The sequence below is a fragment of the Nicotiana tomentosiformis genome, chromosome 11 (genome assembly GCF_000390325.3).
Source record: "Nicotiana tomentosiformis chromosome 11, ASM39032v3, whole genome shotgun sequence".
NCBI classification, from domain to species: domain Eukaryota; kingdom Viridiplantae; phylum Streptophyta; class Magnoliopsida; order Solanales; family Solanaceae; genus Nicotiana; species Nicotiana tomentosiformis.
This window is the reverse complement of record NC_090822.1, coordinates 109892169-109914769: the sequence shown is the minus strand read 5'-3', so window position 1 is coordinate 109914769 and position 22601 is coordinate 109892169. Positions and strand designations below refer to the sequence as shown.

The window sequence follows — 22601 nt, the reverse complement described above, 5'->3', positions numbered from 1 at the left end:
GGCTTCTGAGCTCTTTTTATTCAAATTACTTGCGAATGCCATGGCTGTCCAATTATCAAGTACTCGTGGAAGCATCATTCTTTCACGTTGAAATCTATCCACAAATTTCCTGAGTAACTCAGTATCTCCTTGTTTTACCTTAAAGATATCTTCCATCCTTTTTTAACTTTTTGAGCTCCCGAATATACTTTTATGAATAAATCTGCAAGCTCGGCAAAAGAATCAATAGAATTTTCAGGTAAAAGAGAATACCATGTTAATTCCCCTTTCGTGAGTGTTTCTCCCAAAATTGGCTCAATTTCTTGTTTGGTCAAATCATTGCCTTTTACGCCTGTTGTGAATATAGTTACGTAATCTCGTGGGTCAGTTGTTCCATCATATTTTGGGATGTCAGGTATTTTGAACTTCTTAGGAATGGGCAGTGGGGACGCGCTCGGCTTCCAAGGTTGTTGTGAATATTTATCGATATACATTCCCTTAATCACATGTGGTACGCCAGCTATTTGTTTTATGCGGTCGTTTTGCTCTTTCATCTGTTTCTGCAAAGTTATTACCAAATTTTGTAAATCAGAGTTATTTGGTGTACCTGACCTCCCATCACGTGAATCATTGGAAGTTCCTCCGCTTCCTGAATTGGTAAGCCCCAAGCGTGAATTTTCTATAGTTGCCGTATTATTTGGGGGAGGAGTTGGTGGTGCAATTTGCAGTCCCCTAACAAAAGTTTGGAGATCATTGTTCACATGTTCAACGATCAATTGTTTTAAAGCATCTTGCTCGACAGTCTGCTCGTCTCCATGTTGTTCATTTATGTGAAACGTGGATCTATCAGGTGTTCCTTCTCGAGAATGACATGGAGAATCCTGTGGTGAAGGAATTGGAGGAGATCTTCCCTCATGTTGGTTATTTTTGTTGACAGTTGACATGACTTGGTTGTGAGAAAGAAGGATTTGGAAAGTAAAAAGATTTTCAGATTTCCGGTAACGGAACCAAATTGCTTAACCAAAAAATAAGATCTTTAGTCAAAGCCTATTTTTAGAAGAACTCGGGTTACTGATAACCAAATAATTCCTTACTTCCTCAGTAATTCACTTAAAAGGAAATAAAGTTGACAAAAAGTAACTAAAAAGAAAGAATAATTGATTGCACTGAATAAGCAAGAGAAAGTCAATATATTTCGATAGTACTCAGAACGTGTCTTTACAGATGAGATTCTCCTCCCATATAGGAGTTTACAAATATATCATTTCCTCCTATTTATGGAGGAATTATTATGAGCTTTAATGGTATTAATTGTCTGTTATGATTGGTAATCGTAATTGTCTATGAAGATTTTGTAACGATTCTGATTCCCCTTCTTCATTAATTGTAGGTCCGTGAATCTTCCCTCTTTTCAGTCTTGATTCATTCTACTCGTGCCTCTTCAGCAATTGTTTTAGGTTCGAACGTTGGTTCTCCATTATCTCGTGGGTGTTTGCCTCGTACCTCTTGCGCTTCATACATCTTTTAAATAAAATATGTCAGTTGTCATTTCCTCATTGTTCCACGTATTATGATATGTCAGCTAAATATAATTCCACGTGTATCATTTATTTACCACCAATACATATACATCGACAGTAGAAAAGAATATTCATAATAAGTATAATTAGTAATCTGAAAAATAATGTCGGTAATTAACCTACCATTAGATAAAAATGCAATTGATACTGAATTCCAAAATAGTTAATGAAGTTAGGCATTGATTTGGAGCCATCATTTAATTAATTATTGATATTATATTGCTCAAACCATGACGACGTGGTAGGTCCGGAGTTCCTTCTTTTGCAGCCCAAAGCTAAGAAACGTTGCGCTTAGAGTTACAGTAAAGATCAAGAATATAAAACATATTGACAAAATCAGTCTTTAGTGTAAGAAAATTGAAAATTAGTAAAAGTTAAAACCCTATGCTAAAGGAAGAAAAAAAGGGGGATTTGTAGTCGTACCCTATATTTTTGTCACCTTTTAACCTATACCATATTTTTAAAAATTATTGATTTGGTAGTCAGCTGACAAAAAATCCGTAATAATAATATAACAATTACGCCCCTGACAAAAGATATAAAATAATTTCCTCCTCTTCTCTCAGCAACTTTATAAAAAAGTCAGAAATTTATCCAGATTCATCTTCAGAATCACACTTGCATCAAGTTGTTTCACCTTGCAGCTAAAACTTCATGCTAATGTAGTATAAAGCTGTTTCATGTTGAAGCTAAAACTCCATGCTAATATAGCATGAAGTTGTTTCACAATGAAGATAAAACTTCATGCTAATGCATGCTGAAGTTATTTATCCTGCAGTCTACAGTTTTGTCATGAGTTTTATCCGAAACTTCAGTCTAAACATGCTGAAGTTATTTAGTTCATTTGCTAAAACTTCAGACGAAACATGCTTGAGTTTTTTAGTTCATTTGCTAAAATTTCATACTAAACATACTTAAGTTTTTTCATTCATTTGCTAAAATTTCAGACTAAACATGCTTAAATTTTTGCCTTGCAGTATATAATTTTTTAATGAGTTTTTGCTAATGCGTGTTGAAGTTATTTTGTTCATTTACAAAAATTTCACACTAAAACATGATAAAATTTTGTCCTGCAGTCTACAATTTTGTCATGAGTTTTATCCGAAACTTCAGTCTAAACAAGCTGAAATTTTTTAGTTTATTTGCTAAAACTTCAGACAAAACATGCTTAAATTTTTGTCTTGCAGTATGTAATTTTCTAATGAGCTTTTGCTAATGCATGCTAAAGCTATTTTGTTCATTTGTGAAAACTTCACACTAAAATATGTTAAAGTTTTGTCCTGTAGTCTACAATTTTGTCATGAGTTTTATCCGTAACTTCAGTCTAAACAAGCTGAAGTTTTTTAGTTCATTTACTAAAATTTCAGACAAAACATGTTTAAATTTTTGTCTTGCAGTATGTAATTTTCTAATGAGTTTTTTCTAATGCATGCTGAAGTTATTTAGTTCATTTGCTAAAACTTCATACCAAAACATGCTGAAATTTTGTCCTGCAATCTACAGTTTTGTCAATAGTCTTTTATTAAAGAAGGGCAAATCGTCTTTTCAGAGCGCTTTTAACAAAAAATGGATACGGATGCAAACGAAAAAATAAAACGGGTATAAATTAAAAAGGGGCGAAAAAGGGCACCACATGCAATTTTTACAAGAAAAAAGTACTAGTGAAAAGGCATAGATACGAGATAGTAAAGTCCAACAATAATATCGTAGTTATCTCTTTAATTTCAACTGAATTACCGGTTGTACATATCCATCTGTATTTATTTGTTTTATATGTTATTTGAAAGAAAAATAGTTGTGAGAAAATAATAAGAAAAAATAGCGTGGATGCACATGCGAGCAAAAAAGCTATCAACGGGTTAGTTTAGGGGGAAGTGCACTAACACTCATTCTAAGGACTGCGTCTTCGGATTAGACACTACTTATTTTGTCCTGAAAATTTGAACTAAAAATACTAATTCCATGATATTTGTGTTTTGAAAAATTAAACTGAAAAACTGAAATTCAAGACACATTAACTAATTTTTGAATAACAACTTTTTAGAATGTCTACCTAATGTCATTTCTTCGTTATAATTTACGTAGGTGTAACTTTTGTTATATGTATTGAGTGGAAACAGAGCCTACTTTTTGTTCGAAGATCGTAAATGAGGCCCATATAATTGAGAAAATGGCATGATATAACAATATATGAAGAGAATTAGTATAAAAAAGCCCTAATTTTAGATATTGGTACCCTATAACCTAACATTGAAGTTTTTGTTATATTTAATTGGTATTTTATAGCAAAAATTATTTTTATGCAAAATCAAAAGAAACGTACAACACTCTCCTCTCTCTCTCTCTCTCTCTCTCTCTCTCTCTCTCTCTCTCTCTCTCTCTCTCTCTCTCTCCTTTTGCTCTTGTTCTCTTTCTTTCCCAAATTTCACTCCACATTTTTCAATCCCCAAATCTCTATCTTTTACTCGAATGATTACTCTGTTACGTTTCCTCTTAATCTTTTTCTTGGGTAATTCTCTACATCTAGAATCTTTTGTAGAATTTTCCATAGCATATTAACATTCTTTGCAACTTGAAAGATGGGTAAAAATTTAACCTCTAAGAAATCAAAATCTAAAGCTATAGTGGTCAAATCTTCATGTAAATGATGACTCTGATTTGGAAGTTTTGATGTTAAAGGGGTCGAATTCACCACATGCAATAGATATTAGACATGCCAATTAGGTTCCATTTCATTCAATAGTATCCGAAAAATCTTCAAAAAAAATTTAAATTACTTTTTAATTTTTTTATCTGTATATCCAAATATATATAATACAATAATAATTATATTATTTGTATATACATAAAAATAATGTGTTATCAAAAAGTATATCAAAATTTTCTTTTTCTTTTTTGTATAATATATTTCATATTGAAAACTCAAGTTTTAAGACGACTTCACATATGCATCGCCCATTGTATCTCGTGTATATCTCTATGTGCATCAGTGATATTTCATGTAAATCATGTGTATTTGTGTATATCCATAAAAATCTGTGTTATATACACGATATACTAATGTAATATAGACAGAGGTCCCTAAACAATTTGTGTTATATACACGATATACAAAGTGATATACATAGACGTCCATAAAAACAAGTGATATACACTGATGGACACGATATACAACGTGATATACATTAATGCAGTTAGATTTTTAGGTTTGGTTTTTTACCTGACCCAATCCAAATCACTTTTAATCTTACTCAAATTTTGTATATAGCCTCGTCTAGGTATTTTCAACTAATTTCAACCACACCTACTCGTTCAATCCAACAAAAAAAATAGAGAAAGAAGAAAAACTAAGTTGAACTCTACTTTTACCTATTTCTTCTCTTAGTTTTCGCTTTTGAATTTCTTTGATATGAGATCAACCTTATCTTTTCATCCCACTATTTTTTTTTGTGTGCGTATTTTGCAATAATTTTCACTAAATCATAAGAGAGAAAGTTGATAGATAGAACAAGAAATAGGAGGAGAGAAAGGGAGAGGAAAAAGAAAAGATACTTAGGTTATAGAAATTGGGGGAGGGGGGTATAAAGAGAAAATAAATAGGAAGTAGCTTTTTAAAATTTGGCTATATGCCAAGTTTTTGGGCTTCTATTGTCAAACTGAATTTAAGGCCGAAAAATGCTAAGTATATTAATGCATTGTTATACGGTATCAATTCCCATTAGCATAAGCCCAATACACTTTTAGCCCAGCTTGTTGGGTTCAGGCTCCCTTTCAAGCCTTTCAAGTTTTCCTAATGGGATTTTGACCTAGCTATACTATAATAGAATATATTTATCACCTTTATTTAAGTTCCTTATTAATTACTTTGTATATCTATATTTTACAAGTTATATACAAAATCATTAAAAAGAAAAAAATCAATATCCCTTAATTTTAGCATGTTAGTTACTCCCTCCCCCCCCCCCCCCCAATTCCAATAGCTCTCCATACATTTAAAATTTTGTTTATGTTTCTCTCTTTCTTAATAATAACCCAAAATATCTCTTTTATTTTATATCCCACACCCCCAAAAAAAAATCCAATTTATCTATTTCTTATTAATCGCCCAAAAACTCTATTTCTTATTGATACAATGCAGATAAAATTCAGAATATTGCTCTAGAATCAAGTTGTGGGTAAGTTTTGAATCTTGTTCTCTTTCTTTCTAAAATCTTTATTGAATGTGACTTGTATATGATACATCAAGACCCAAAACAATACTCGATACAATACTAATATAATTATAATACGATTATATTAAATTTTTAACGTAGAGTTGTGATTGAAACTTGAAGAGGATGAAGATCATAATTGTATCACAATTTTTCAGAAATGTATCGCGATTGTATTATAATTGTACATGTATCATTATTGTTGCAGGAATTATATTACAAATATATGATAATTGTAATTTCATTGTATATTGTTACGAGCAGCTGTGAGTTCGTGACGAATTTCACAATTTGTATCACAAGTTTGATAATTGTATATTAATTTATTAGTATTGTATCATATATTGTTTTGGGTATTAATGTACCAGATACAAGTTAGATATAATTATGATCCAAGTATGATACAATTATGTTTAGGCATTAATGTATCTGATACAATTCAAATACAATTATGATATGGTTATCATACAATTTCTGAATATCTTCTAATAATATAAAGCTCTCGGTAATGGTGAGAAAAAAGAAGATGGAGATTCTGGGCTTAGATTGAGGGATTTCGATGTAAAAAAAAAAAGAGGAGGAGAAGGGAAAAAAAGAGGAAAGGGTGTTATTGAATCCCTTAATTGAAGGCATTAATAATGGGGTGTGAGCCTTTTAAGGAGCAATGTATACAATTCGTAAGAAAAAATTAGATACTTATTAAAAACTGCAAAACATAGAAGGCAGCCCGGTGCAAAGGATATGCGCCTGTCGGGAGCTGCAAAACATAGAGAACATAAGTAAATAAGTTTCTAACATAGTATAGGTAAGTAAAAATCCCTTTCCTAATTGGAATGATGAGTCTTAATTAAGGATGTTAGTCACAATGATAGTCCAACAAGAAGCTATGGGCCAACCATTCAGTCTAGTCTAGTCCAACAAGACCCATCCAAACCTGTTAGCCCAACTCAGCAACCTACAGCTGACCAAAATGGTAGAAATAGCGCTCACTGGCCTAGCCACTTTTTGACCCTGTCTTTAAGAGATAGCCAATGTAATGGAATTTCAAATTCTATATGGAGTTTCACGTGAGAAATTTGAATATCTACGACAAAGGCTATTCTCAATTACAGACTGAAAAATGGTTATTTGTGAATTTTACTAACACTAAAAACTAAAGGGATCTTTACACAAATAGCCGATCATATTCATTATTTACTTTTTTCCAGCCATATATATAGTTTATACATTGATTATACATAATTATACATATATAATACATAAATTATACATATATTATACTTTCATTGACTATTTTTAGTTTAAGCGGTTGGGTGAGTGACTATTTGGGTTAATTCTTCAAAACTAAACCACCCAGTCTCGAATAATGGCTTGTGATAAAATTTCACCCATGGCCGGCTCTGCACCTTAGGCCCCCAAATTTGAGGGCCCACTTTTTTTTCGAAATAATAGGTTTATAGGTATTTAAAAAATAAGAAAAACTGCCAACTATGTCCAATTATAAGTAGCTCATTACCAAAATTGACTAATTTAGAAAATATTACTAATATTAGCCAATTAGCTATTTATAGCAAAATAATAAGGTCAAATCTTTGCTTTCTTTTGAGTGGGTATTATTAGAATAGATTGGGTACATCTTAAGGAGCTTGAATCTCAGTTTTGGGATATTTTGGTAGAGTTTTGAGCTGGTTTGAATTGAAAATTCGAACTAAAAAATGAACATGAAAAAATATAATGTGTATCACACTATGTATGTGTCACATGTGTATCATATTTGTATCAATTATGTATCACATGTATATCCATGTATATTTGTGTGTGAGATACATGCGTGATACATGTTTGATACATGTGTCGGAGAAGAATTTTTTGAACTCGATTTAATTATGAATTTTGATTCCAAACTAGTCCAAATCACTTCCAATCTTCCTCAAATTTTGTATATTGACTTATCTATATATTTTTAATAAATTTCAACTATACCCATTTAAAAAGGTCCCTTTTTACTTAGATTTTTAGAATATTGTATATATTTTTTTTTGTATTTCATCACCTTATTTGCTACCGCAACCATGAAATTTCCTTTTCGTCTTGCATCTAATGTTGCTAATCACGCTTAAAAATATGGAAGGAGATTTTTGCGTGTGATTCTTTGAGAGAAAGAACATTATTTATTTGGTTTTTTAATTTTTACATGTGTTTGGCTAGTTTTGGTAAGTATATGACTAATGACTAGAGGTTGGTAAGTTGAGACTTATTTGGTACATTTCTGTAAGTTTCCCAAAAAATAATTATAGTTAGTACTTTTAATACAAAAAAGTAAAAAATTTCATATAAAGAAAATAAATTTTTTATATAAATAAAGTAACTATTTGACTTACTGAAAGGTAGATGAATTATTTTTTCAACGTTTCAATTTATGTTGATTTGACAATTTAATTTGTTACTATTTTATTAGATAACGTGTACAATTTTATTTTTCTTCCTTAATTTGTCCAAGTTAATTTTTTTCCCCTAAACTCTTTATATTTCAGAATCTTTTATATTTTTTCTGTCTTTCTCTTTGATATTCTTATTCACCGTCTTTCTCCGATCCAAAATTTCATTACCCACCTTCTTTCTCTAAGATTTCATTAGTTCAAGTGTTCAACAGTCTTTTAAAAATTTAGGTCTCACATTAAACTTTGGGTTTAAGCTACATATGTGCTTGAGCCGCCCCTAATTTCACCATGAAGGACATTGAAGATGTATATACCCTTAGTTAGTGATAGGTTTATTAGTTTTCGCAAATCAAAGAAGCTATCATTGACGAATCACATATAACAATGCTAAAATACAAGCCATCTTCAAGGAAGGTGTACCCTTTTAATCAGCGAGAAAACATTATGTAATATTAGCATTTTTAATTATAAATGCAATGTTACTTTTTACAATATAATGTACTATAGCTCAGAGGTGAATGATAATGAAGTTTCCTCTCTTTGTCCCAGGACCATTTCTTGTGACACTGAAAACTAGAGGTTCCTATTTTGCAATAACTATTTGTGGAGGGGACAATTCTTGTGACCCCAGACCATATATAGAGGTTACATATAAAAGTGAAACTCGTGAAATAATGAATGCGTGCCCTTTAACAATGAATAGTTAATATTTACACACACCACACATGCACGCATGCAGTATACATATCCCTACAAAATAGAGACTAATTCTATTCCTTGCCAAAAGGAATTTATGTTCTTATTCATACATTAGAAAAAATGTTGGCACAGAATTGAAAGCAGATAAGGCAGTTTTCTACTTTGCAGACAACATAGTGAGAGGCATGATTGTAATAATATCGATTTTCAATAAGAGAATTGGGTTGAAAACAAGATTAGAGACAAAGGAATTATAAGAAATGGTAAAATGTCATAGGTATAGCTAACCTTATAAAACAAAAATAAAAATGATACTCGGTAGTCATTTTAGAGGGTTGTTATTTAGAAATTAGCCACTTTATCCTGTATTTCAGTTTTTCAATTCAATTTTTCAGGACACAAAGTCCTAAAGTATTTTTAATTTAAATTTTCAGGATAAAATAAGTACCGACTTATTCCTAAATAACAGTCCTAAAAATGGTTAGCTATTTGTGTACTTCCCCCCATTGAAACCTACTTGCTACTATACAAGAGGCTTTCTTGCGTTAACGGAATTCAACAACAACAATAATAACAACAGAAGCGGGGCGAATTCAACAATTTATATATATATATATATATATATATATATATATATATATATATATTCAACAATATATATATAGAGAAGAATTTTTTGACAAAAGAAATTCAATTGACGATCATAATATGGCCTCGCAGCTGGGTAGGGGGAGGGGAGGGAGGGTTATGGGGTACTAAGAATGAATTGATTTCTGCTTTAGCATGCCTTTTCTGGCCACTTTTGCAATAAAAAATTTGTACACAGTGTGTAAAAAGACTAGTCATTCTCATCATTACTCTCATCAAAGTGTCGACGTTAGTGCATGCCTAATGCACTTTGCTGGTCCATTAAGCTAAGCAAAACCTCAAACTTAGCTTTAAATTCATTTCTCATGCAACAAAATTTGAGAGCACTAAATCATGAAAGCGTCTCTACATGTATCTCATTACGCAATTGAATCTACAATTAGTATGTTATTGTAGTTTTTAAATCATTGTCCTCAATATTTTATACTTCATACGTTTGCGTACTCAATTCCAAATGCCAATTAACGGCTAATTACGTTTCTTCATCATTTCATTCCTTTTTTCTTTTTCTTTTTGTGAGCAGAAGTAGGAAAGACAAGTCAAGCAATAAAACTTAGGGTTTTTTTTCATAAATATCTGGTCAGTTTACTTTTCCTAGCCGGTATATATAAATTATACGTAGTTATACACATGTTACACATATATTATGAAATTATTTCATGCGTACCCAATAATTACACCAAGTAAAATGAATGCAAAACATTTACTTAACTATTACTTTTAGTGTAATTAAATGCCGAAAGTGAGTAAGTGTTTAGACATTTTACATTTAAATAGGCACTTGAGTAACAAGGAGGGAGCATAATTCTCAATACGTGGAGCAGAATATGCATAATGAGCTAATTAATACAGGGAGACTACATGATAAATATTCAAGTCCTTGTTCTATCGAAATAAAGGTCCGATTTAAACGACCAGATACAACATTATATTTAACACCTAAGGAAGATACAGTCCAACTATGAGGTACAATCATGTTAAAATTTATATAATGATCTTATTTTTTTCTTTTACTATTATCCTGCCAAGTAGCCATAATGAAGTGCCAAGTGGAGCATGCATGAAGTAGTCAGCTGCTTGTTCTATTCTTTTCCCTGGCGCAGCTGGGGACTTGAACCAAAGACCCCGCCCGTGAAGTAAATCATCGCACCTACGGTACAACCAATTGGGAGAGAATCAATAGATTCCTTTTCGGGAGCGATTCATCCTTCCCGAACGCAGCATACAACTTATAACACTAATTACGTTGATTAAAAAATAAGAAGAATCAACCAATAGACAAATGGAGTAAAACACTTTGAATAACTATTCGAAAGATTATTATTACTAGCTAATTAAGAAGAGGTGAATTTGAAGTTCGTGTAACCAAGTGCTTAAGCAAGACCTTTACTTTATTGCAGAAGTGCCTTTGTACATACTTATAATCATCTTCTTTATCTATGAACTAATTAATATGCATAAGATGTATTTGATGACTAATAATCCCATGGGAGTGATGGCAATTACTTTAATGGAGTTGTAGCCATTGATAGTATTCCTATCATTTGGTTCCCTCTTTTCTACAATATATTCAATTCTAAGCAACCTCCACTTCATTCATTTATTTCTACTTATAAAATCCCCTACCAAGTGCAAACATTCCCTCACTCAAACCAAAAACTGCTCCATTACCATATCAAGATTTCTACATATAAAACCAAGAAACAAAGCAAACAAATATTTAACATATACCAATGGCTTCTTGTCTCTTCTTTTTTGCTGTTTTATGCCTACCATTAATTGTTAAAGCTCAAGAAAGAGCTCCACATGGGCTTGCATATGAAAGTCCTGTAGCATTGTCACCAGATGCATACTCATTTTTCCACCCTGAAACTCAACAAAAGAAAAACAGTACTACTGAAAGTTTATGTGATAATAATACATCAGAATCAGGTTGTTCAGAATTACCTACAGCATCAAGTGTGCAGTCTAATTTAGCACATCAAAGTTTATCACCACCCGAGGATGGCGAAAGGCGAATAGGAGCTGGTGGGATTGTTGGAATCCTTCTTGGCTTTGTGTTTGCTACTATTGTTTTAGCATTTGGGGTTTATTATGTTGTGATTACACGAAAAAGCAACTCGAGCAAAGCTAATCCTGTTCAGCTAATTAATGTCTGATATACTCATCCATCTCCTACTGTTGCATCTCATTTTACATTTTTGGTTTTTGTTATCTTTCCTATTTATATGATTTGGGATGTGAGATGTAACTATTGCTGAATGAGTAGTTAGTGATATAATCGTACAATTATTTAGTGATTAGGAAGCCCTTGTGTTATATTATACCATGTCTCGATTTTTCATATATGAATGTAACTAATGTATCACATTTATGAAGGGTTACCATTCTCATTTATAAAGGGTTGCTATTATCACAGCAACAGCAGAGAGAAAACATTTAGTGATTCCAACACTGATATTTTAGGATTCCTGGTAATAAGAAGAAGAAACAGTTACAGACACAGAAGAAATTATGGATATTTTATTGACCAACACACGAGAAAACAAAACCACATACTATTTAGGTCCAGAGTCAATCAAATAAATAAAAAATGTTTCCTACATATGTGTGAATGATTACCAACAGAGGGATGCTTAAAAAAACCAAAGCCATCTGTAGTTTATGTGGATCCTATCATTGGGCAGTGAGACACATTTTGAGCAAGTAAAATCCTTTTTTTTGGGGGGGGGGGGTTTCCCACCCAATGTCCAACGCTGCTTTAAGACTTGGACCAATCCGAATTCATGCCGCGTAAGGCCCATTAAAGGAGGAGCGCTCCCCCCTACAAGGATTTTTTCCATTCCCAAGGCTCGAACTAGAGACTTTGATTAAGGGTGGAAGAATCATATTCATCTCATTACAAACCCTTGATGTTTAGCAAGTAAAATCTTGTTGTAAGGTATTTCATTATTCGTATATTGTACTACCAATACTCAGGCGTTTCGTATATTTTTGTTGCATAGGCAACATTAAGGTTGTCTAACTTAAGGTTTCCTTACACACTACTGCACCTGTTGAAATATTGTGACTAGTTTCTACCATGTGCTTGAACCCCAACTTTACTGGAACACCAATTTAATAGCCTTTTCTATCTCATTCAAACCAACAAACATTTCGGAATAGTCGTGACTCCTGCTTGTCTATCGCATTTACTTTTACTTAAAAAAAATAAAAATAAAAAATTGCAGACTCTAGCTAGCCCTTTACAAGTTTAAAGCACTCACCTAAACCAGTGAATCTACTATTTAACAACACGTTCATAATTAGTTGAACCACTAGAAGAATCTCCAATTATAGCTAATTGTATACAGTTAAGTCCCATGCCTTGCTTACAACAAAATCCAACCTAATTAATTGCCCTTGCCACAGGGCATACTGCTTTATGTGTCCTAAAGGAAATATAGCACCTGTCTGAATAATGTAATGGTCAATCTCACAGAAGAAATCGACCAAATGTGTCATGCTTTTCCTCCCATCATCAACATTCCTCCCTTCAACTGCTTAATAAAAGCAGCAGGCCCTGTAGTCTTATGACCTGATTTGATGAAATTGAAACAAGGATATAATTCAACTTCTGACTTAAAATAGGTACTTCCTGCCCCTCAAACATTCTCAGTTAAAAGTTGGTAGATGGAAAATGAGGAGAAAAAACCAGGGTCAAGGATGGGGAGTTCGGGAAGTGTGATAACATGATGCTGAACCTTATTGTATGATACCATCTTACAACATCGACCAGGGTAAACTGTCGATAAAGTTTGTTCCACCAATTCTGGATCAACCAACATCACAGAAACAGAATGTACATTCTTTTGTGACCTTCGATCCATATATTCTGGAACAATAGCAGTCAAATTAAAAGCATGGATAAAGTTAGCAACTGCGGAACACCTAAGTTTTTACAACACAGTATTCATCACAGACCAAAATCAGGAAAGAAACATCAGCAACATGATAGTATGTAAGTGCAAGAACTGCAATTGGTACCAACTCCCCTTTTCAACGAGTCAAAGCAAAAAGATACAATGGAAGATGCACCGGCATGTGTGCTTCTACGAATCTTACAAATAAAAAAGATACAATTTCAAGATCTGCTGAAATCACACACATTTTACCACCCACGTGAGCCAAGAGACTTGATGACAGGTCCTAATGCCTGATCCACAGCTTTGTTCCATAGGTGTGCAAACTCTATACCAGACTTCTGTTTCGGGATGTGCTCTATTGTCTGAAAATATTCAAATAGATTAAAAATATGGTTAGAAAGAGACAGAATGATGAGTTGATTTTGTTTATCATTAAATGAAAACCTCAAATCTTGCTTTGAAATTTCATATGTATTGTACATGTATATCACAGTTGCGGTCATGATAATCAAAGGACAAGGCTATTTAAAAATATTATATAAATAGCATATTCTCATTAAGCAAAACATACACTGCGAACAATAACATCTTGTCCGTCACCAGCTTTACATCTAATAAATGGCACTGTGAAAATAAAGAAAAATATCAAGAGTACTGACAGGTGGTGAAAATGACCATCACATTGAAACACAATACATGGTCAAACTTATGACTTGAATAAGAAGATAAGAAAAATATAGAATATTTCAGGGTTTGCTTTTTCTTTGAGTGGCTAGTCTGGAGGCATTTATTGAGACTGTTCTATTAATTATTTATGTAGATTCACGATCAGAAATTCACTTATCTACGTACCAATGAACATCAAACCACCAGCAGGGAATATTTTCAGCAAATTGGTTAAACTACGCAGAAACTCCCAGCAATAATTGGCTAGATAAGCCCACGTTGCTTGACAGAATATTTCATTTTTTTATTATTGATAAAATAGGCATATTTAGTTGAAATCAACTTAAAGCTGCTTTATGACTTCCCTAAGAAGGTCTTTTAGTTCCACTTTATGGTTCTTCACAAATACCGACACACAATTTTCGTAATTTACTCCACTAGTAATTTTATACTCAATAAAGGTCACAAAGCAAAGCAAGTTCTTTCTCTCGATTCTATGACCTAATTATACGTCAATACACGAGACTTTTAGACATACTTGCAGTAAGTTATACTTCCCTTAGCCCCAGCCCGAACCGGCCGATGATTGTACATGTGACCGTGACTAATCACTTTGTTTTTCTATTAGGTACCTTTGGCGCCACGGTTCTAAGAAGAACTAGCAAAACACAATAACAACCATCTTCATGAGCATTAATATCTTTCTTCTTCACAAAAGGGTATGGACAATTGAACACCACAGGCAAAAGCTTCTAACATAGCCAAGCGATTGCCATTGAAAATCCTTACAATTATGAAATTTCAGGCCTATAATGTTTACTAGCAGATAAGTCTGGAGCAATCCCAAAATCTGTACTTACTGTTTGGAAGGGCTTAACATTCTTTATATGGAATAGTATTCTATGTATTATACTAGTTATAGGGATTCATACTCGCTACACAAATAAGCATTTAATCATAATGTGGTTTTTTCATCCGTAGTCACAATGTGATTGATTCATGTGAAATCAACATCACGCATGAACCCAAAAATAACTGCCATTGTTTTTCCACAGCTGCATCAATGCATATGTCGAGAACTACTTACTCATCTATAAATATAAGATGGAGAACAAATGGAAACGATAAATTTGTAGCACAAAAAGCAACTTTTGATGTAAGGATTTTACATACATGTAGGTATATGGGTGCACTTGAGCGTGACGTTCGAACAATTTGTTAATTTGGATCCCTTAAAGGAGAGTTATTGCTTAAGTATGGTTTGTCATGCATGGGTAATATATGCATATCTTATACTTTGTAGCTCATACTGCTGGTATATCTTTGAACCATAGACTGCTTGCACAAACATACACACTTGGCCAAAGAATACATAACAAATTTCAAAATTTCAGAAAATGATAGTATCAAATTTGAATAACTGCTCTCAAATTTTCGTACCATTTTCTCAACCCTATATAAAGTATATGCAGTTAGTAGCTAATTCTTTCCCAACAAAATAAAGGTCATGTGAAGAAGTTAATAACATGCTTCTTGGTGCTATGGAAATGTCTTAAATGTGATCATTAGGCAGTCCGTTGAGTGCCAACTAAAGGACAATTTACTCGTTCTATATTACTAAAAGAGTGTAATTATATGCACTCACTATGTAAAAAATATTTACACAATCAGGTCTCTCTTGATAAGTATTATTAGTAAGTTGAATATCTGATATAAAGAGTAATTAACATGTTATCACAAGTTAAAATTTATTAATGGTGTACAAAAATTAAACAATGTCCAAGTATATAACTTAAATCCTATTACTAAACATAAACGCACAAGCACATGCACACACATATGTTAATATATTTCAATACACACACACATAGAAATTTAATATGAGCTGGTAACATCTAATTCGGAAATCAACATCAGGCCTAGCTATCGGAAAAAACTCATAGATGATAGAACAAAGTGAAAATCACAAAATTCAAGGGGCGAATAAAGCGCTTGGGCAAAGGAAAAATCTCTTCAATCAGAATTGAGAGTTGAGACAGGGAGGAGAGGTCAAAGCGATTGAAACCTACCTTAGATTGAGGGAAAAATCGGGATTGATTCTCGGAGATGCTCTTATAGATTCTTTTACGTTGTTCCAAAACCACAACACCTGTCAACATGCCACCTAAAGCAGCGCCCAGAAGACGCTCCTGCAAGTTTGCATAATCAAAATTCCAGACGTTCATTTACAAACATACGCGTTGAAGAATCAAACGATTTAATTTGATACTGAACAATCAAAATGTAAAGTAGAAAGGCAATAATCACCTGAGTAAGGATGCTGATCATCCTTGCAATTGAATTTCCGCGCAGACCAAGCTTTGAATTTTGAGACGCCTCTCTCCGATTTGTTGAAAGATTGGCTTTGTTCTCTTACCGAAAAGAACAGACCCGTCCATGAAACATGGGCTTAATGGGCCTGAAGGAGCAGAGATGACACCAGGTAGCCACTTGGTATTTAGGAATTAGCTAGAGTCTTGAATTTCAGTTTTCTTGTGTAATTTTTTAGGACAAAAATTATCTTGAATTATCCTAAAATTAAGTTTTTTGGTTTAAATTTTTAAATAAAATAAATACTAATCATCCTTAAATTAGCGTCCTAAGAATGACTATTTATGTACTTCTCCGCGAAGGAAATGCATCATGGGCAACCTAATATATTACACGTTGGTCAAAGCAGAAACATTTGGAGGCCCATGATTTAGATTTCAAATTGCAATACAAGTTCAACCTAGAGAGAGAGACTCATATCCACTTTATTTGTCCTCATTTTATTTTGATTTTAAAAAAAATTTAACTTATATAGTCGGTTTATTTTGAATTTCTTGGAATTTAACTTATATGCATAGATAATGTTAAGCTATCAAGATACCGAAAATTAATTACAAGTAATTATTAACAATAAGAATTAATCGATAGCCTGTAAATAAGAAAAGTAATTTACCATAACCAATCAAATAATAACGGTAAAGATATGCGGATAACAATTAAATTTGTAAGTGGTTTTAAGGATATGCGGATTAATTTGATACAAACGATAAATTGAGTTAGAATAGACAAGTAAAGATACAGTAAATTAACCCACGTGAGGAGGAGGATTCCAGCTTTATTGAAACATTCACCCTCGATCCTGGCTCACAGTGGACAATATTGATGAACGAGAGAAAAAGCTTACAATAGTAGTGAAAATAATAGTATATTACTTTGGAATGTGTGTTACAATGTGTCTAATGAATTATCAGATCCCCCTTAAATAGTAGGAGAATCCTACTCTAAGTACAACTCTATAAAAGGTAAAAAGTCTTCTGTTTAACTGATTGTCGGTTCTTCATCGATACGTACCGAGATCCACGCCATGATATCCTATTGGTGGCGGATATTACGGCCTTTTGTTGGTCGTGCTTTATTGCCCGACAATGTTCTCCGAAGTCTTTCAGGATTTAAATCGATCTCGAATCATGATCCCGATATTCTCGAGGGCAGACAACGTGCCCTCGGATTCTGACTCGATGAGACCTTTATTTCGATTCCGATCCTTCGCAATCATATCTCGAGCTCGTTTTACCCTATTGGAGACTAGAGTGTATCAGAAGCTCAGTTTTTACCCGTATACAAATAGTCCCCTCGTTTCTCGGAGAGCAAGATGATGAGAAACGACATGAGCACCCCGATTCCTTCTTCAATATGTCGCGACATAAATGACAAAAAGCCTGAAATGCCTCGTCAGTCATGTCATAATGGCCTTAAATGCACGTCAGTCGCCGGTTGGCTATCCCTGGAGGCGAAACATTGCGGAACCCCTATAATTAACCCCTTTTTTGTTCATTTTTTACTTTACATCAAATCGTCTACCCTCGTACCCTCAAGATTTCATTACTCTTTTTCACATTCTAGTTTTTTTTACCTCTGTTACTCGAGATTCCTTTGCAAATGTTTTACTCATCATCCACTCAAGTCAACACATCTAAGCCTCCAGCTTTCAACCTTTCTCTATTTCCTTCAAGCTTTCCCACATAACAAGGGCAAAAACCACAAAATCTGCTCCTCAAAAGGTCACTTCTACTTCCCAAACGACTGCCGGAACCAACGAAACCACTTCTGATGTGGTCAACCTCGGGAGATTCGCTGCTAACGTGGTTACCGATGAACCGGCTCCTAAACCTCCCTTGAAGATGTTCATTCGAGGGGGTTGTTCGGTCGCTGACGACTTCAAGGTCGAGAAGCCCTCTTTGGTGCATGGTCGGTGTGAGGAGGCATCGAGATATATTTGCTCGATCACTAAAAATGATCCCCTTTAGTCCGAAAGGACTACAACTGGGCCGAAAATGACATAGTGGTCCCCGACTCTGAGGAGGCCATTACTATACACGTTGAGTGATACCTAAGTGTCTACACTTATCCCCTTACGCTGGGCCTGGTGGATCCGATGATCATAGATTTCTATAAGAGGTACGAGGTATGTTTCGGCCAGATCCACCCATCGTTATGGAGGATCGTAATCCTCCTTAGATTTTCTGTGAACAAGATCGACTCCTGTCAGTTCATCGTATATCATCTGCTCCGTTTGTACAGTCCCCGAATCTTCCGAGGGGGACTGATAAAGCTCGTGCGCTGGGCTAGTAAGGCCCCATTCCCAAACATCGATGAAGACCAGGATCGAGGTTAGTAGGGACATTTTGTCCAATTGAGGACATCGGACTTGATTCCGGCTGAATATAGGCCATTCCCCGAGAAGTGGATTACGTCACGTAAGTACAACTTCTCTTTGAATTTTGATTTCATGCTCATCTCCCTTTTTCCTCATTGGTGTTTGTGGTGGCGCAACTGTTGCTCGAGTCTCGAATGTCGCTCCTCGGTTAAAGGAATGGATCGAAAGAATTGTCTCACAGATGCCCTATTTCGAGAGCTCGTGGCGCTCGAAGGGTCGTTGGGAGTCCCGTTTCCATGGTAAGATCTCTTTCCCGAATAGGTTGCGCTAGGCTTCTTCTTCTAGCATCGTATTCTTATTATTTTTTTCCTTACTTCTATTTTGTAGGTTTGCCTGAGACCGTCGAGCTTAGGCCCCCGGTTGGGGACGAGGACTTACCTGCCAATTTTTCCACTTCAGGACAGCCCGAAGCCACATCAGGGGAGAAGAAAAGGAAAAGGCCCCCGATTTCCCCGAGCTCGGATAAAAAGAAAATGAGAAGGAGGTTGGTTCATAAGCTAAAGAAAACCTCCAGCTCCCGAGTGCTTGACTCGGAATCACTCATCTGGCTCAGAGACGAGCCTGAGGAGGATGAAATCTTTGTGGCCCATGAGCCGTCTGTCCCCGAGGAACGGGTGGCAATCGAGGGGGAAACGACAGAAGCTAATCCCCCTCAAGTTCGCGAGGCTGATACTGAAGTGAGGGCCGAGAACTCGCGAGACGTCAGCTCTGCCCCGCCCGGCATTATAGATATTTTGGGGCCACCTTCATTCACAGAATCAATGTTTGATGAAGCCCGAACGATGAAGGAGCGATCCCATGAAGGGGTCCATGGAGCGGATGATCCCCTTGGAGGCTTTTTTGACGGTGTAGACTCATCTGCCCCGGAGTATTTCACTGGATTGGGTGACTTAGAGGTGCAAAGGAAAATCCACCCTCGGAGGTTGGCGGGTCGAGCTTGAGTCCGAGATTGATCAATCGGTTCCCCGCTCCGAGCACGGATCCTAGTCGGAAGAGGACTGTCATTATCACCATTCCGGATGATGCTCAGATTCTTTCCGCCCCGTATGGATAGCTAGTTACCTCCGGTGCCTGGTAACCGAAGAAGACCAAGTAAAAATGAACGAGGTAGATGTTCCGTGTCTGTTCAACAAAGCACAACAGGTATTGAACCGGTTAATTCTTGATAATTCTAATATCTCTTCTAATATTAGAATTAATTCTTGATAATTCTAATATCTCTTCTCGTATTTGCATGCCTTGGTGCTCCACCATGAAACATTCCTCCGGTATCAGGATGAGCTGAGCCAACTCGAGGCTGAAGTCAAAGAGCTTGCTGAGAAGAGAGGCATGTATAAGCTTCTCAGTGAGAAGTGTGAAGGAGAAGTCAAGAGCCTCTTATCCGAGTTGGATGCGGCTCAGAAAGAACACGCTGACCTATTGGAACAGGTAAAAATCTTTGAAGTTAGTGATGATGAACTAGACACGGTGTCTAACGGTCTGAATCCGCAGGTCCAGCAGAAGGTTGATCGGGTCGACTAACTCCGGGCTAAGATGGACGAAGTCAAGGCCATGGCCAAAGAGTAGAAGGGCAAGATGGACCAATTGGTTTCGAAAAAGAAGACTGCCTGGGAGAAGCTGGCCTCAGTGGAGGCCCAACTTCGATTGGTAAAGGAGAAAGCTGAGACATGGTCCCAAAAAATCAAAGATCTCCAGTCTCAACTGGGCTCGGCTGTTTCCGTACGGGATACCCTTGCCAAGGAGCTTGAGCAACCAAGTCAGCAGCGGAAATAACCAAGGTCGACACTGAGGAGATGGTGGCCCAATACAAAGCTGATGGTGAGGCAACTCAAGAACGCCTGAAGGCCATTGTCAAATATGTGAGGTGGCAGTTCCGAAGGGAGGCTCTCGAGGAAATTCATGCCCGGGGGTTCAATTTATCGGCCGAGCTTGAAAATGTTAAGAGGCTCGAGGATGAGGCCAAGAAGTTGGCGTACCTCGAGGATAAGGAAGATTTCGAAGGCAGATCCAAAGATGGGGAAGACCATGATGGCCCTGGTGACGGGGCGGGCTCCGGTGAAGATCAGACTTCTTAGGCGCCTTGTAGATTTTTCTTCTCTTTTGTACTTTTGCATTTTATTGAGGTAGTTTGGCCTAAGACGGTCGTAGATTTTTAAGTTCGGGTGTTGCCCAATGGACTTATTACCCCGAGCCATCCGGGCTTGCCCGGGACAATAGTTTCCGATGGATGATCGTAACCTTTAAAGTTTGGGCACTGCCTAATAGGTTTTTTGCCCTCGGACTTCATAGCCCGAGCTTTCCGGGCTTGCCCATGACGATAATCCCCAAGTGGGGGTGATCTCTTGGATTCAGACAGAGGTGGCCCTTGGACCCGGTCTCCTTAAGGAACAAAATACAGTAGTTTTAAAGAGCACGATATGTATCTGCATGGTAGAAACTTTATTTTATTTCTGTGCAACATACAAGATTGCAAATGTGTACGAGCTTCATGTTATGGATTAAGTGGTCTATGTAGGCACGGTTCATTTAACCATTTGGCCCTTACAACAAATCCTATCCACCAAGTCTAGACTTGTTCGAGCATGAAGTTTCCTTCCTTGCTAAAATCATTACCCGAGGGTGATGGCCCCCAGTATTTGAGGCCGATCTTAGAGAGGTTGGTTCATAGTCAGTCTTTAATTCTAAGTTAGCATGATCCATATTTACCTCGTTAAAAACCTTGCCGGAAACCCATTTGGGACAAAACCGGTTCAAGGGAAAAAGAGTGCAACTCGTGCTTTCAGGCCTAATAGTTGTATCATTTCTTGGTAGTTACTGACAAATGTTAGTCCAATCCGTAATATATTTAAAGAAAAGTAATGAATGAGGTCGTACCTTAGCAATAATATCATTTTAAGTGGGTTATGCTCCAGTTGTTCGGTAGCCGCTCACCATTCACCGTTTCGAGTTTGTACGATCATTTACCGGTGATCTCGATAATTCGATATGGACCTTCCCAATTCAGTTGCAGCTTCCCTTCGTTCGGGTTCCGTATGCTCAGTGTCACCTTTCTTAACACCAAGTCCCCGATATTGAAGTATCGAAGGTTGGCTCTCCGATTGTAATATCTTTCGATCTATTGCTTTTGGGCGGCTACCCGGACGAGGGCAGCCTCACGCCTTTAGTCTAACAGTTCTAGGTTCGTACTCATGACCTCGTCGTTTGACTCTTCGGTCACATATCAAAACCTGAGACTCAGTTCTCCTACTTCGACCGGTATAAGAGCTTCGGCACCATAGACCAACGAGAACGGGGTGGCCCCGGTACTGGATTTGAGGTCGTACGATATGCCCATAGGACTTCGGGCAAGATTTCCTTCCATTTCTCTTTGGCGTCGGTCAACCTCTTTTTGAGGTTTTGGAGTATGGTTTTATTCGTGGACTCTGCTTTTCCGTTTGCACTAGGGTGATAGGGCGTCGATAGGGTCCTTTTGATCTTATGGTCCTCGAAAAACTTGCTCACTTTGCTGCCGATGAATTGCTTCCCATTGTCGCACACGATCTCGGCCGGCATTTCGAATCGACATATTATGTGGTCTCATATGAAATGAATAACCTCCTTCTCCCTGGCTTTCTCAAATGTTTGAGCTTCCACCCACTTAGAAAAATAATTAGTCATAAATAAGATAAATTGAGCCTTACCGGGCGCCCAGGGCAGGGGAACAACAATGTTCATTCCCCATTTTA

General features: G+C 36.0%; 2 protein-coding genes across 2 annotated transcripts; one reads left to right on the top strand and one right to left on the bottom strand.

Annotated features, from left to right (window-relative positions):
* The first annotated feature begins 11291 nt into the window (after positions 1–11291).
* Positions 11292–11717, top strand: LOC104097746 (uncharacterized). Its single transcript, XM_009604362.4, has one exon. It carries the CDS (start codon positions 11292–11294, stop codon positions 11715–11717), a length of 426 nt encoding a protein of 141 aa, XP_009602657.1.
* Positions 11718–13559: 1842 nt separating this feature from the next.
* LOC104097745 (uncharacterized) lies at positions 13560–16795 on the bottom strand. Its single transcript, XM_009604361.4, has 3 exons — positions 16437–16795; positions 16199–16318; positions 13560–13825 (listed from the first exon to the last, which is right to left on the bottom strand). Exons 1-3 carry the CDS (start codon positions 16455–16457, stop codon positions 13709–13711), a joined length of 258 nt encoding a protein of 85 aa, XP_009602656.1. The 5' UTR covers positions 16458–16795; the 3' UTR covers positions 13560–13708.
* Positions 16796–22601: the final 5806 nt, after the last annotated feature.

Coding starts and splice junctions, on each gene's coding strand:
- LOC104097745 (XM_009604361.4), bottom strand. CDS start 16,457: ATGATCAGCATCCTTACTCAG. Junction 16,319..16,436: donor TGATCAGCATCCTTACTCAG/GTGATTATTGCC, acceptor GCAAACTTGCAG/GAGCGTCTTCTGGGCGCTGC. Junction 13,826..16,198: donor GATTTTTCCCTCAATCTAAG/GTAGGTTTCAAT, acceptor GAATATTTTCAG/ACAATAGAGCACATCCCGAA.
- LOC104097746 (XM_009604362.4), top strand. CDS start 11,292: ATGGCTTCTTGTCTCTTCTTTTTTGCTGTTTTATGCCTACCATTAATT.